The sequence below is a fragment of the Hemiscyllium ocellatum genome, chromosome 13, assembly GCF_020745735.1.
Source record: "Hemiscyllium ocellatum isolate sHemOce1 chromosome 13, sHemOce1.pat.X.cur, whole genome shotgun sequence".
Taxonomy (NCBI): Eukaryota; Metazoa; Chordata; class Chondrichthyes; order Orectolobiformes; family Hemiscylliidae; genus Hemiscyllium; species Hemiscyllium ocellatum.
In genome coordinates, this window is record NC_083413.1 from 72,419,807 (window position 1) to 72,435,575 (window position 15,769).

General features: G+C 41.5%; 1 protein-coding gene across 4 annotated transcripts in view; it reads right to left on the reverse strand.

Moving 5' to 3' along the window:
- Positions 1 to 15,769, reverse strand: part of LOC132821934 (uncharacterized) — a 462,849-nt gene that overhangs the window by 84,261 nt on the left and 362,819 nt on the right. For all 4 annotated transcript variants that reach the window (XM_060834915.1, XM_060834914.1, XM_060834918.1 and 1 more), the window contains one exon: positions 5,220 to 5,359. In XM_060834915.1, the coding sequence (XP_060690898.1) occupies positions 5,220 to 5,359 (140 nt within the window). The remainder of the gene's footprint in view (positions 1 to 5,219; positions 5,360 to 15,769) is intronic.

Consider the following 15,769-nt stretch of genomic DNA (forward strand, 5'->3'; position numbering starts at 1 on the left):
CTCTTCCTCCCTCTACAAGGATTTCAGTGAGTCCCTCTCTCACTGCACCCCCCAGGTCATCTACCTCCTTCCACCTATCCCACCTCCATCGCCCCTCCCCCTAGTCCCTCCTCCCTACCTTTTATCTTAGCCTGCTTGGCTCTCTCTCTCTTATTCCTGATGAAGGGCTTATGCTCGAAACGTCGAATTCTCTATTCCTGAGATGCTGCCTGGCCTGCTGTGCTTTGACCAGCAACACATTTGCAGCTGTGATCTCCAGCATCTGCAGACCTCATTTTTTACTCAAGTCATCCACTAGGCCTTATACTCCCAGGACTTTCCACCCATTGACTTCAAACTGGGTCAATGGTCTGCTTTACATCAGGCTATGTGTTGGCGGCACGGTGGCACAGTGGTTAGCACTGCTGCCTCACAGTGCCAGGGACCTGGGTTCAATTCCCACCTCAGGCGACTGACTGTGTGGAGTTTGCACGTTCTCCCCGTGTCTGTGTGGGTTTCCTCCGGGTGCTCCGGTTTCCTCCCACAGTCCAAAGATGTGCGGGTCAGGTGAATTGGCCATGCTAAATTGCCCATAGTGTTAGGTAAGGGGTATATGTAGGGGTAGGGGTATGGGTGGGTTGCGCTTCGGCGGGTCGGTGTGGACTTGTTGGGCCGAAGGGCCTGTTTCCACACTGTAAGTAATCTAAAAAATATCTAATCTATCAACTTTGGAGTGGTGTTTCTTTTTAAGAGGTCAACATGCAAATCAGCCAAATACCTGAATGTTGCCACATGTCCGTGGGTTCTCTAATGGTAGCATCCAAGGCACAAGATTACTTTGTACTGTATAGCTAGTTGTAAATAAGCCCATTAGAGATCTTCAGGTAAATGGAATCTGCATTATATTTAGATAACACAAGAATATCATTGTATTTCAAAATCAGCAGTGGAGATAAAGGATACTTCAATGGTTGATGAGCCCAGGGAACCAGTGAGATTACTGTCTCTGGATTGCTCCCACCATGTTGTGTTGCTACCCAGTGGTCTCCATACTTGTTCAACACAGTGCAGTATGCAAAATAGCCACAGTCTTACCAGACCATAAAGCGGCTTATTACAGAGAGAGAGAGAACTGGTGGTGTTTTAACCTAAGGGTCACCATATCTCAAGCGAGGGCAGAGTTGAAAAGAGATTCCTTCACCATGGCCTCAGCTGCTGTGGGAATTGAACCTGTGTAATTGGCATCACTGAGCTTTGCAAACCAATCATACAGCCATCTGAGCTAACTGACTCCCTCTGCAAGATTGTATCTTTAACTTGATTCCCAATAAGCCTGCTGTTGGATCCAACAATACTCAATATTAACAAACATTCTTCAGCCGCAGCCTGATTCCACAATAGGGCTTGCATGAACAACTGATTCCTTGCAATAAATAAAAGTATTTTCTGATGACGGATACAAAGTTTACACTACTGTTTTTGCTGAAATAAACCACGACCTCCAAAAACATTCAACTCAATGCATCTATTTGAAACTAGATTTCATTTCTTACTTTGGTACTTGTGCTAGTCACACCACTGCTACTGAGCACTGGTGGTGGAGGGAGGGGATACTTGTGGATGTTTGCCGATTAAGTGGGCTGCTTTGTCCTGGATAGTGTCCAGCTTCTTGAATGTTGTTGGAGCTGTACCCATCCAGGCAAGTGGGCAGTATTCCATCACACTCCTGACTTGTGCCTTATGGGTGATGGCAGGCTTTGGGGATCAGGAGGTGAGTTACTTGCTGCAGTATTCCTAGACTCTGACCTGCTCTTGTAGCCACTATATTTGTGTACTGAGTCTAGTTGCATTTCCGGTCAGTGGTAATCCCCAGTATGTTGATCTTTAGGATGCATCCTTCTCAATTAAAGTTAAGAGGAATCATTTAAGAGTACGCGTGATTGGGGACTGTAATTGAAAGTATTAAAGATTATTATCCCTCACATACTGATAATTTCTTTAATAACATACTGTTGTGCTAAACTGAAGTAATTTAACAGAATTCTAATGTAAAAAATTCTATTCCGATTCACTCCTATTCATAAAATTCCGAAGCATCAATACATTTCACATTCACAGTTATCATATCAAATTTTCAATGTTCTCAACTATTGTCCATCATTTCCCACTGAATAATTGTCATGATTTTACCATCACATTGAACTGAAGAATGTTCATTCAAATACAAACTGTTTCTGGCACTGTAAAAAGAAGTTCAGTGATCTTGCAGTCCTGGAGGATCTTGGAGGGCTGCACAAGTCCCAGGTCATGTCATTTGACTGCAGCAACCAATTGCCAATGAATAAGTTCTTTAAGTATACTTCCCACTAGGAGGGTGGCATCATTGGACTGTATATAAACATAGTTTTAAGTTTAAAGAAACATGGAGAGACAATACAGGCTCAATGATATAGCTTTGAGGGGAGCACAGGAACCTTAGGGTACAAGTGCAGAATTCTCTGAAGATGGCCAGCAACAATTGTTAAGATGGTTTATAGCATCCCTAGGTTTATAAATTGAGGCATAGAGTTTTAAAAGCAATGCTACACCTTTACAAATCATTGGTCAGATCACATTTGGAGTATTGTGTCCAGTTCAGGGAACCGTACTGAAGGAAGAATGTTAAAGCCCTGGAGAGTCTGCAATGGAGATTTACTAGAATAGTCTCTGGAATGAGGGATTTGAGAGATAGAGGAAGATGAGAACAATTGGGCTTATTTTCCTTGGAGCAGAAATTAAGAGATGACCTTTCTGAGGTGTTTAAAATAATAAACTATTTTGACAGGGTGAAGAAGGACATTTTGCTTCCATGAGTTGGTACGTCAGTAACTGGAGGTCACAATTTCAAAACTGTCAGCAAGACAGCGAGGAGTGAAATGAGGAAGAACGTCTTTAGTCAGAGAGTTGTTAAGAATAAGAATGTGTTGCCTGAGAAGAGTGGTGGAGACAGATTCCTTAGACGGTTTTAAAAGGGAGCTTGATATATATTTAAAAGCGATGAATTTTGAGAACTACAAGAAAGAACTGGGGATTGAGACTAGCTGGGTAGCCCTTTCAGGTGCCAGAACAGACACGATGGTTCGAATGACTTTCTTCTCTACAGTAAAATTGTACAAATCTATGAAATGATTAATACAGCAAATCACTTTAAATAAGGGACTTGATTGTTTTATGAGTGGGCGTAGTTTAATCTACTCTGTGCATCTCATGATTTTGGAATCCTCTACCAGATCTCCTCTGAGCCTTCCTTTTTCTAAGGAGAACAGCCCCAACTTTCCAGCTTCTACACTCTATCCGCATAGCTGAAACTTCACATCCCTGGAACTATTCTTGGAAGCTGTTTCTGCACACTCTCCAATCCTTCCTATAATGTGGCACCCAGAACTGTACACAATACTCCAGCTCTGGTCAAACAAATGCCTTTACAATTCAACATCACTTCCTTGCTCTTGTACTCTATGTCCCTATCATTAAAGCCAAGGTTACATATGCTTTATTAATTGTCCTCTCATCTTGTCCTGCAACCTTCAGTAATCTATGCACATATGTACCTAGGTCCCTCTACTCCTGCACCTCCTTTAGAACAGTACCCACTGTTTTATGTTGTTATTCAATGTTCTTCCTACTGAAATGCAATATCTCATACTTCTTTGCATTGAACCTCATCTGCTATTCATTTGCCCATTTCACCAACTTATCAATGTCCTTTTAGAGTTTCACACAATCCTCCTCACAGTTTACAATCCTAGCAATTTTCACATCAAGATCCAAATCGTTAATACATATCAGGAAATACAAGGTCACAGTATCGACCCTGGGAAACTCACCTACAAACCTTCCTCTATTCTGAAGCATATTCTCTTTTTTAAAAAACCCTCATGGGATGTAACCATCACTGGCTGGGCCAGCATTTATTGCCCATTCCTAGTTGCTCTTGAGAAGATGGTGGCAAGTTACTTGCTGGAACAATTGCAGTCCACCTGCTGTGAGTTGACTTTGCCATTCGGGAGGGAATTCCTATCACTTGGTAAATTTTGAATGCACATTCCTACTGTCCCTTTTCATCCATGACCTGTAACTTCCCTAGAATCCATACAGTGTGGGAGCAGGCCATTCAGGCCATCAAGTCCACAATAACCCACCAACCAGCATCCCACCCAGATCCACCCCGGTATTCTATACCTGTAAACATGCATTTCGCATGGCTAATCCATCCCTGGACACTCTGAGCAATTTAGCATGGCCAATCCACCTAACCTGAATATCTTTTGGGCTGTGGGAGGAAACCAGATCACCCAGAGGAAACCCATGCAGACACAGGGAGAATGTGCAAACTCCACACAGTCACCCGAGGTTGGGATTAAACCCGGGTCCCTGGTGTTGTGAGGTAGCAGTGCTAAACACTGAGTTCATGTGCCATCCCTTGCTAGTATGTTGTGTGATACTGTATCTTACACCTTCTGGAAGTCCTTGTACATCACATCAACAGTGTTACCCCCATCGGTTCTTTCCATTATCTCTTGAAGAACTCCTGCAAGTTAGCTAAATGTGATTTAGGAATCCATACTGACTCATCCCAGTCAACCCACTTTTTCCATGCAATTACTAATTCTATCCTGAATTATTAATCCTGGAAGCTTCCCCACCTCGAAAGTTAAACTGACTGGCCTGTAAATGTTGAGCTTATTGTTACAATATTTTCTGAATAAAGCCGTAATGTTCGCAATTTTCAAATTTTCTGCCACCTCCCCCAAGTCCGGGGAAGACTGAAATATGATGCTTCTAAATATGGCGCTTCTCACAATCTTCTACATGTCAGCTCTCTGCAAGATCCATCATCCATCACTCTTACACTGTCCATTCTCATTTCCTTCAAAAGCCCTGAATATATCTCATCTAGTTCTGGTGCTGTGCTAACTTTTAAGTATCAACCTTCTGTAACAGTTTTTAACCCTTGTAGTGACACAGTTTTCTCACCTGTCACCATGACCTGGATAGCATTCCCCTCCTTCATAAATAATTAACCAGCTGAATACTTGGTGAGCAAAATATTACTAGTTGCTCTGAATGTCAATAATTGAAACATTGCTCTCAAGACAAAAATGCAATATTTAATTGATTAACATGACGAGTTAGCAGATGAGCACTAACCCATGTCTACTGAGATATTATTTTTTAAATTGGTTCTATAACAAATCTACCTCATTGATGGCCAGTTGTTCTCCCCCTCCTCCTTGGTGTCCATACCGATGATTCCCACTCCGATAGTCTTCGTACAAATCCTCCTCACTTCCAGCTTCATCAGCAAAAGCAGTCTTATCCGGTGCGCCATCGTTGATTACTGCATTGCGAACAAAAATAAGACAATTAATATTCGTGAAACCAATAAATAATTTTTATATTTACAAACCATTTTTAAAGTTGTCAGTGTAGAACATTCCACGGCATTTGAGGAATACACAATAGGTCAGAGTTCAAAGATGATGGATCTTGCAGAGAGCTGACATGTAGAAGGTTGTGAGAAGCACCATATTTAGAAATCTAGTGGCTGTTGCATGTGACATTTTTGACAATATTTCCCTGGAGTTTTGTAAGATGCACTATGGGCCAGATTTTCAAAGATCGCCTGCAGGTGAGTCTGGAGGATTCCCGAAAATGAGGGAGAAAAGCCATCAGGCCAGTTCCATGACAGATTCCCCCTTCACGTGATATTTCGGGAGTAAGTGTTAAAGCAGATCTGGTAACCTGCATGCAGCTTAATTAAAGACGTTCTCCAGTCATTCAAACCAGGAAATCAGGTGATTAAATGGTGAGAGCCTTCTCGGAGCATGAGTGCTATTAATTGGAGCAGGAAATTTCTTGCAATGCTGATGGTGCCATGCTAATAAACACTGCCCATTACTGTCCCTTCTGTCCAATGGTACCAATCCTTTTGACCATTCTTACTTCCACTTCAGCAGCACCTGCCTCTAGTAGTGGGGCAGTTGATCTTTCAGTACTGGTAGGCTTCCTATTGATCCTTATGCTTTGGGAGCCCACTCACTGGCCTTCAGTGGGTTGGACCCCCTGAGATGTCAATGCAAATGGCCACCTTCTCCAAATGTTACTTGGTGTCATATCTGGAGCCCCCCCCACCCCCACCACATTTCACCCTGATGACAGAATAGGTACCAGGGATGAACATTCTGTATGTTTCTCACAACCCAACTCCTAAAAATGTGATCATAAGGACTAATTACAAGGCATATTCAAAATTGAAAGTTCACTGTGAAACTGAGAAAAGCATTTGAATCAACAGAAATAAGAATAAGAGAGCAGAGATTTAAAGTGTTGTGCTGAAGAAGCAAGGGTGAAATGAGAAAAACCTTTTTTCACTCAGTGAGTCTTTAGGGTCTGGGGCAACTAGGGCAATCAAGTGGGCATTGGATCGTTACTTTGAGAAAACTAATGCACATGAGTATGTGAGATTGGCACCAGGTAACTTTGCTCATTTAACAAGCCAGTGAATGGCCTCCATCTGTACCATGACATTGCTATGATTATGTGTCACAGCTGGTGATGGAATATACAAGATATCAGTAGCAGAAAACCTCTAACTCTCTTGTTCCTGTACCTTGCCTTAAATGGGAGTGGTGTTCTGAGATAGAGAAGGAATTTCAGTCTCTGGAAAATTGTATGAGGGTTTCTTCGGTGAATTCCAGGTTTGGCACAGAGTTCGATCCCTTGCTTTGAACTAATTTCCAGGTAGCTAGGATGCATTGCTCACATTCCCAGTGGAATTTGGCCCATCAGCCTCTTGCAAGCAAAGTAACCTATTTGTAATTGGACTTTCTACAGTTTACTGGACACAAATATATTACAGGATCATCATTCTTCTTGCACTATGTAACACGTAATTACAATTTAAATTTTGTTTTGAATTTGACAACAATTAATGTTGAATCTAACTTTAAGTGACTTTGAACTCTCAACAAATATTCGCAGCCTGCACTAGCTCATTACATAAACAAAGTTACCTGGTGCCAATCTCCTACTTTCCCCCCTTACTCTTGCAAATAGTGAAACAGTGCCCTCTTGATTGTCTCAACTGAAACTGGCCCCATCACATTTCCAGTCAGTGCATTCCATACCCTAACTACGCACTGAGCAAAAAGGATTTTTGTCACTTCACCCTTGATTCTTCTGCACAAAACAATGCTGGATGCATTATAACATGTAAAAGAAACCATTCAGAGCTTGACAATTAACCACTACAATTTTGTTGACGCTTCAATTCATATTTCAACAGCAGCGCCTTCTTAATAAGGTTTCTGTAGTGTGGCATCTGTCTAAAGATAGTCAAGCGATTACATTCTTTGACTTCTTGGATTCATATTGTCAAACACATGCAGGTCTCTATGGCGACCATAGCCAACAAAACAAGAACAAGAAAAGAATAAGCTACAAATGGGAGTTGCATTGGAAAAAATAACGGCTTTGATGAAAGGCTATCATCAAAACTGTTATTCTCCTCATCTGAATTTCTATGTTAGCAATGGCTCATTTGCTACTATTCCTGTTTTGAGTCGGTTTAGGATGTGTTTGCAGAAGTCCAGCTTGATATTCTAGGGCACTGCCGCAAGAGTGCTGCCTGGTCAGATGAAACACTACCAGTAGTGGGGACGTCCAGTTCAGGGCATCTTTACCAATGACATCAACTCCTTTGCTTTTGTTGTTGGTATTCACAGTTTCTTTGATCCCTTTTTAATTGTCCAGAGCTTAACCAAGCTGACAATGTATTAAGCAAACAGGATTTGGAGATGCCGATGTTGGACTGGGGTGTACAAAGTTAAAAATCACACAACACCAGGTTATAGTCCAACAGGTTTAATTGGAAAGCACTAGCTTTCGGAGCGCTGCTCCATCACAGAACTACCTGATGAAGGAGCAGCGCTCCGAAAGCTAGTGCTTCCAATTAAACCTGTTGGAGTATAACCTGATGTTGTGTGATTTTTAATTTTAAGCAAACAGAAACTCTAAGCCACAGGAATAATGCTTACAGTCTGGCATTATGTTTTGTATGAGCCGTTGTCTCATGACTTAAGGACTAGTGGTGTATGGTTAAAAAAATTATTTCAGAAGGTAAATTAATACATTTACTCAGAGAGTGATAAGGACATGAATGCCCTGCCTGTCAGTGTAGTTAACTCAGCACATTAGTGAGTTTAAACAATCCTTGGATAAGAACATGGATGATGATGGGTTAGTGTATGGGTATGGACTTAGATTATTCACAGGTCAGCACAACATCAAGAGCCAAAGGGCCTGTTCTGTGCGGTATTGTTCTATGTTCTATTTTGACAATTCATTGGGCATTTTTTTTGTCAGAAAGTGAAACAATCAAGGGAAAACTGGAGTCATGCATATGTTCAGACTACTGATGGTCAGAATTATTGAACTGTGACTCCTCTGTTTCATGAAGCAGTAAGTCAGTCACCCTAAAGTGCCTATTAGAATTTTTTAGTCCCCTTTTTCTCCTTTCCCAAGCATCAATCCCTAATGAAGAAAGCCCACTCAAGATATTTTTAATCAACCTGTCTAACATGATGTGGCACATCTGTGGAGAAGGTGGGACATGAACTCAGGCCATCTGGCTCAGAGTCAGGGACACTACCACTGCAGCCCAAGAGCCCAAAACCAATCCCTAAAATAGTGTGGTCTAAACAGCATCTGTTTTCTTCTTTACTTCAAGAATGTTCTTAAAAGGATTGATCACTTACAACATCATCAAGGATGACGTCATGCAGTCCCTGGGGTCAAGGCAACTATCAAGGGTTCTGTGTACAATGTGAAAGGGCTTTCAGAGCTGTGCTGCTACCCCTTGTGGACATTTGGAAGAATGGTTTCCTTGGGCATGCGTTGGATCAATGCATGCAAAATAGGAGTGAAAATATGACGATACACGCCAATCAGAATGGGCAATTATCCAGATTCTCATTCTTACTTAGGATGTGATTCTCACTTGGTAACCCTCTCCTGAGTGATCACATGAACCTCATGTTCATTCATCCCAGAAAGCTAAAGCATCACTTTTTCCAGGGAGTTAATCTATTAAAAAGATTACCCACTTTTAATCCAATCTACCGAAACTAATATTCTCCATCTAGCCATTACATATTTAAACAGTGTTTTAGCTGAGAGCACAGCTTTTAAATTTCTTGGTGGAAAATGTCCTATTTACAATAAGGGTAACCTTTAAAATTGAAACTTCAAGAGTAAGTATGGAATTAGGAAGTTTCTATCCCTCATTATTTCACTTGAGATTCATATTTTAGTTGTATATTTTTACCAGCAACCTCTTGTGGCTTCATGTCAAACCTAAAATTAACGACCTTCTTTGAAACTCAGTCCAAATATTTTGTCACCAAAGCTATAGCAAGGTATGCGTGTATTTTCCAGTATACATTTACATGATAAAGTAAATTTCAAAAGTGTGTTAATGTGCATAAATTGAATGATTGGAAACATATGTTGCCAATTTATTTATTTACAAATAAGTTTTGTAGTTTCTCATTTTGGTTTATGAAATCTGGATCAAAACTGAGCAATACGTATTCTTGAACCACATACATTCAGAATGCAAGGCTGGAAATTTTAAGCTGTCCAATCAGTCAAGAAAAAAAAATGTTAAAACAAGGGACTGATTATTTCAATAATAAGCAAAATGATGTAAGCTATACCTGACAATGTTAATCAATGGCTATCATAACTCAGTAACCTGCTCACCCATGCTCGGTGTGGATTTTATCAAGGTCACTTGGTTCACACCCTTCTTACAGTTTAAATATAGATAATAGAGCTAAAGTTCAGTGATGAATGAGTAAATGCTCTTAAAATCAAGAGCACACACTATGTGTGGCATCTTCGGAGCAAAATTAAAGTTGGTAAAACCTAATGCCTAGTACAAAGGAAGATGGTTAGATCTTGGAGGCCAATCCTCTGAAATTCAGGACCTCTGCAGGAGTTCTTCAGGGTAGTGTCCTAGGCCTACCATCTCCAGCTGTTTCATCAATGACCTTCCCTCTACCATAAGGCCAGAAATGGGAATGTTTGTATTGATGACTGCATAACAGTCAGTGCCATTTGCAACCTGTCAAATATTGAAATAGTCCACATTAAAAAGTAGCAAGACCAGGACGACAATCAAACTTGGTCTGATAAATGGCATATAGCATTCACACAAGCATCAGTCTATGACCATCTCAAACAAGAAAAAATTGAACCAACTCTTCTTCACATTTATCAGCACTACCAATGCTGAATCCTGCATTTCTCCACTTCTTGAGGTTACATTTGGCCAAAATCTAATTTGCTCAGCCTTATAATGCTGTAAATGTAAAATAAGTCAGAAATTACATATTCAGTGGTCAGTCCCTCAACCCCTGACTCGACAAAACTTTCCCATTAGATAAAAATCACAAATCAACAGCTGAACAATTACTCTCCAGTTCCATGGCTGCTTTCAGCTTCCAACAAGTTCAACTCTAGAAGGTTGACATCTTGAAGAATGAAGCAGTTTGCTTCAATGTGCCATCTTAAACATTCACTCCCTCCACCACTGGGGCAGCGGTGTGTACCATCTCCGTGACTGCAACAATTTGGCAAGGCTTCTTCGATAGCACAACCATAACCTCTACCACCTAGAAGGAGAACAACTACTTGGGAACACAACCAACTCTAAATTTCCCTCTGACTTGGAAAGACTTTACTGTTCTCTCTTAGTTGCCGAAACCTGACCTGTCACCTGAACATCAAGGTGGAAGTATGTTCACCAAATCAACTGAGTAATTCAAGAAGGCAGCTCAACACAGCTTTCAGAAGGGTGGTTAGAAATGTGCAATAAACACTGGCCATGCCAGTGATGCTGACAAGAAGAGAATGAATAAATGTAAAACATTTTAAATATGTTTGAAAGTTTCAGCCTTATGATGCTTTAGAAGCATTAGAGCATATTGCTTGGGTTTTAGGTCAGTCAATATGTACATCTGTTGGTGTCCTCTTTAAGCTGAAATTGATTGAATTAGGAAGAGTTGTTAAATGATACAGTCAGAAAGAATTGGCTGTTGTAAAGAAGGGAAGGGCAGGATTGAGACTTCTACCCATTGGGAAAAAAATAAAGTTGCTTTAAATTGTTACAATTTCTCATCAGCTAATAATCATTGCAAGATAGACTTACTTATTCTTGTATTTATAATAGAATCCCTACAGTGTGGAAACAGCCCTTTGATTAGATTAAGATTCCCTACAGTGTGGAAACATGCTCTTTGGCCCAACAAGTTCACACCAATCCTCCAAAAAGTAACCCATCCAGACTCATTTCCCTACATTTACCCTTGACTAATGCACCTCACACTATGGGCAATTGGCACTTTGGCCTGCACATCTTTTGGAATGTGGGAGGAAACCCACGCAGACACGGGGAAAATGTGCAAACTCCACACCGTCGCCCAAGGCCAGAACCAAACCTGGGTCCCTGGAGCTGTGAGGCAGTAGTGCTAATCACTGAGCCACCATGCCGCCCTTTAGCTCTGCTGATCATTATGTTTACCTATTTTTAAAAAAACAGACTGAAATAAGACACGATCTGCACAGAAACTTCAATATCATTAAAAAAACGCAATTTAATTTATGACAATGAAACATTAGGAGTCAGCTAATGTTATAACCCATCCAAGCAAAGCTGAACAAATTTATAAGCAGTACCTATCATAAACTAGTTGAAAGCATTATAGCTTTCAGCACATATTAAGCTTTTGAAACTATTTTCACAAATGAATAAGTATTGTTAATTGCATGCTCGTGAATATTAATGATCAGCTTAACTTTTATTTTCTGCATCCAATTTCATTAAGCATGTTATCACAAAGGTATAAGGCCACAGATAATGAAGAACACAGCCTTGCCCATTTAGAATATATTAGTTTACCACTATCCATTGGTTCATCTCTATTAGCTTGACACAGAAGAACAAGAAACATGATCAGATGCTACACAAATGGAATTATTCTAATAAGTAGAGTGACCTGATCCTTTTGAATACACGATATTGCTCAAAATATCATTAACTGTAGATTAGTGATACAATAATGTATTGGGGAATGCACTGATGATTGAAAGGAACATTCTTGCTTTTTCCAACATGGTTTCCCCAGTTACTACAGAGATAGTTTCCTAATGCTCCTCTTCACCATTGAGACCAAATAGAAATCTATTCAAAGCAGCTTATTTTTAATAATGAGATCAGTAGGATAAAGCAGTGTCCATGTACACATGGTGTTACAGCTAAATATCAATCTGTCAGACAAGTGCGAAAAATGTTGTTTTGGGATAACTTAAATTCTTGTTTCTTTCTTGACAAACAAAATTTCTATCATAATCACTAATTCTTTAACTTCTGTGAAAATAAACTATGTAGATATGGAAAAACTGACAGATAAATTATCTAAGTTATAGAGATAAATAGGTACTGGCTATGACCTCTGTGTAAATGAATAGCAGATAAACTGTTGAATCTTGATGTAAAGTTAGCAAAATGTTTGCTCTCAAGAAGAGTCATATTATTATGAAATGTTAACTCTGCTACTTGTTCCATAGATGCTGCTAGACCTGCTGAGATTTTCTGTTTTATGTCAATAAGAACCTCTTCTCGGTATTGCTACTGGCAATCTGAGGCCTGCATCCACAAAGTCAACTTTGCATAAGGAAATGAAATTAACCATAGAAGGGGAAATAAGTTGTATTCTTTTCCTCCCAACTGGGGTGGCAAAGTAGCTCAGTGGTTAGCACAGCATCCTCACAGCACTAGGGACCTGGGTTCGATTCCAGCCTTGGACGACTGTCTATATGGAGTTTGCACATTCTCCCTGTGTCTGTGTGGGTTTCCTCCCACAATTTAAAGATGTGCAGGTTACTTGAATAGGCCCAACTAAATGCCCATAATGTTCTAGGATGTGTAGGTGAAGTGCATTAGTTAGGGGAATGAATCTGGATGGGATACTCTTTGGAGGGTCAGTGTGGACTTGTTGGGCTGAAGGGCCTGCTTCTACACTGTGGGGATTCTATTCTATAAAATGTTTCAATTTGTTATTAGATTACTTACAGTGTGGAAACAGGCCCTTCGGCCCAACAAGTCCACACCGACCCACCCATTCCCCTACATTTACCCAACACTACGGGCAATTTAGCACGGCCAATTCACCTGACCTGCACATCTTTGGACTGTGGGAGGAAACCAGAGCACCCAAAGGAAACCCATGCAGACACGGGGAGAATGTGCAAACTCCACACAGTCAGTCGCCTGAGTCGGGAATTGAACCCAGGTCTCTGGCGCTGTGAGGCAGCAGTGCTAACCACTGTGCCACCGTGCCGCCCTAATAGTTAATTAAAAGTTGCCTCTATCCATCTATACTTCATGTAATTGCTAAATTTTAGCAGCAACATAATGCTGAAGTCAAAAGCTAAAATAGTTGGCAATGAAGTAGCCCAAGTCAGTGAGAATATAGTTGGAATTTAAAGTGTCAGTTGAGTTCAGATGTAGTGTCAACTCCACCAATGAGGTTAAGCTGATAATGGAATGATTGATGGGTTTTTGCATTTTCTAAGATGACACGAGATTTTAAGCATTGGCCCTAGCTACCTTTTGGGATGATCCATTTTTCCAGTCAATCATAGAATGTGCACATGATTGGCAAGACCAGCACTTATTCCCCATCGCTACTTTTGAGAAGGTGGTGGTGACCCATACGATCAAGTAGAACTGGACGGTTAATTTGATAATTTCACAGGACCATTGCTGGTTAGATGAAAGAAGGATTTTTTTTTCTTAGAAAAAGGCATAGAAGAACCACGCTATGACAATTCAATGGTTTCATGGTCACCATTACTGATATTAACCCTAAGCTCATATTTGCTTAAATAGTGAAATTCAAATTCCACAGGTGAGATTTGGGTTCTTGCCTCTGGTCCAATAGCCCTGCCCTCTATGATTCCAGAAACTGAACCATGATGCTATTGTACCTCTTGAATAAGAGAAAATAATTCTTCCAAAGTCCTAGCCAATGTTTAATCATTTTTTCGTTTCTTATTCTATGGGTCCTTGGTGAGGGTAAATGGTATCAGACTTTGCCTGGTCAGCAGCAGGGATTACACTTGGACAATAGTTCATTAGTTACAAAGCACTTTCGGACACAGAGAATCAAATGCATGAGATAAATGCAAATTCTCTCAATGCACTAGAGTGGTTGGTTTCATTTTAATGTCATAAAATTAAAGTTGCTCATGACTATATTGTGCTTGTGTGGCATCGAGGCACAATGAGCCATAATTTAATGGTTAATGAAACTCAAGGGACTGAACGGTCTCTTTCTGCTTATTTTCCAAAGTTCATTTTACCTTTACATTGCACTTGGAAACAATCAAGGAATTGTAAATTGTACATTTATAAATGTCTGTATCTTTCATCAGATTTTCCGTCGTTGAGTAAGTAATTATGTAATTTCTCTCCCAGTGTTCTGATGGTGCTGCCTGTGAGTAAACCATGTGGGATTATTGTCTAGATTAGAGTGGTGCTGGAAAAGCACAGCAGTTCTGGCAGCATCCGAGGAGCAGTAAAATCGACGTTTCGGGCAAAAGCCCTTCATCAGGAATACAGGCAGAGAGCCTGAAGGGTGGAGAGATAAGTGAGAGGAGGGTGGGGGTGGGGAGAAAGTAGCGTAGAGTACAATAGGCGAGTGGGGGAGGGGATGAAGGTGATAGGTCGGGGTGGAGGGTGGAGAGGATATTTGGAAAAGAAGATAGGCAGGTAGGACAAATCATGGGGACATTGCTGAGCTGCAAGTTTGGAACTGGGGTGAGGTGGGGGAAGGGGAAATGAGGAAACTGTTGAAGTCCACATTGATGCCCTGGGGTTGAAGAGTTCCGAGGCAGCAGTTGAGGCGTTCTTCTTCCAGGCGTCTGGTGGTGAGAGAGCGGGGGTGAAGGAGGCCCAGGACCTCTATGTCCTTGGCAGAGTGAGAGGGGGAGTTGAAATGTTGGGCCACAGGGTGGTGTGGTTGATTGGTGCGGGTGTCCCAGAAATGTTCCCTAAAGCGCTCTGCTAGGAGGCGTCCAGTCTCCCCAATGTAGAGGAGACCCCATCGGGAGCAACGGATACAATAAATGATATTGGTGGATGTGGATATTGGTGGTAAAACTTTGATGGATGTGGAAGGCTCCTTTGGGGCCTTGGATTGAGGTGAGGAAGGAGGTGTGGGCGCAGGTTTTGCAATTCCTGCGGTGGCAGGGGGAGGTGTCAGGATGGGAGGGTGGGTTGTAGGGGGGCGTGGACCTGACCAGGGAGTCACGGAGGGAACGGTCTTTGCGGAAGCCGGAAAGGGGTGGGGAGGGAAATATATCCCTGGTGGTGGGGTCCGTTTGGAGGTGGCGGAAATGTCGGCGGATGATTTGGTTTATGCGAAGGTTGATAGGGTGGAAGGTGAGCACCAGGGGCGTTCAGTCCTTGTTACGGTTGGAGGGATGGGGTCTGAGGATGGAGGTGCGGTATGTGGACGAGATGCGTTGGAGGGCATCTTTAACCACATGGGAAGGGAAATTGCGGTCTCTAAAGAAGGAAGTCATCTGGTGTGTTCTGCAGTGGAATTGTTCCTCCTGGGCGCAGATATGGCGGAGATGGAGGAATTGGGAATACGGGATGGCATTTTTGCAGGAGATAGGA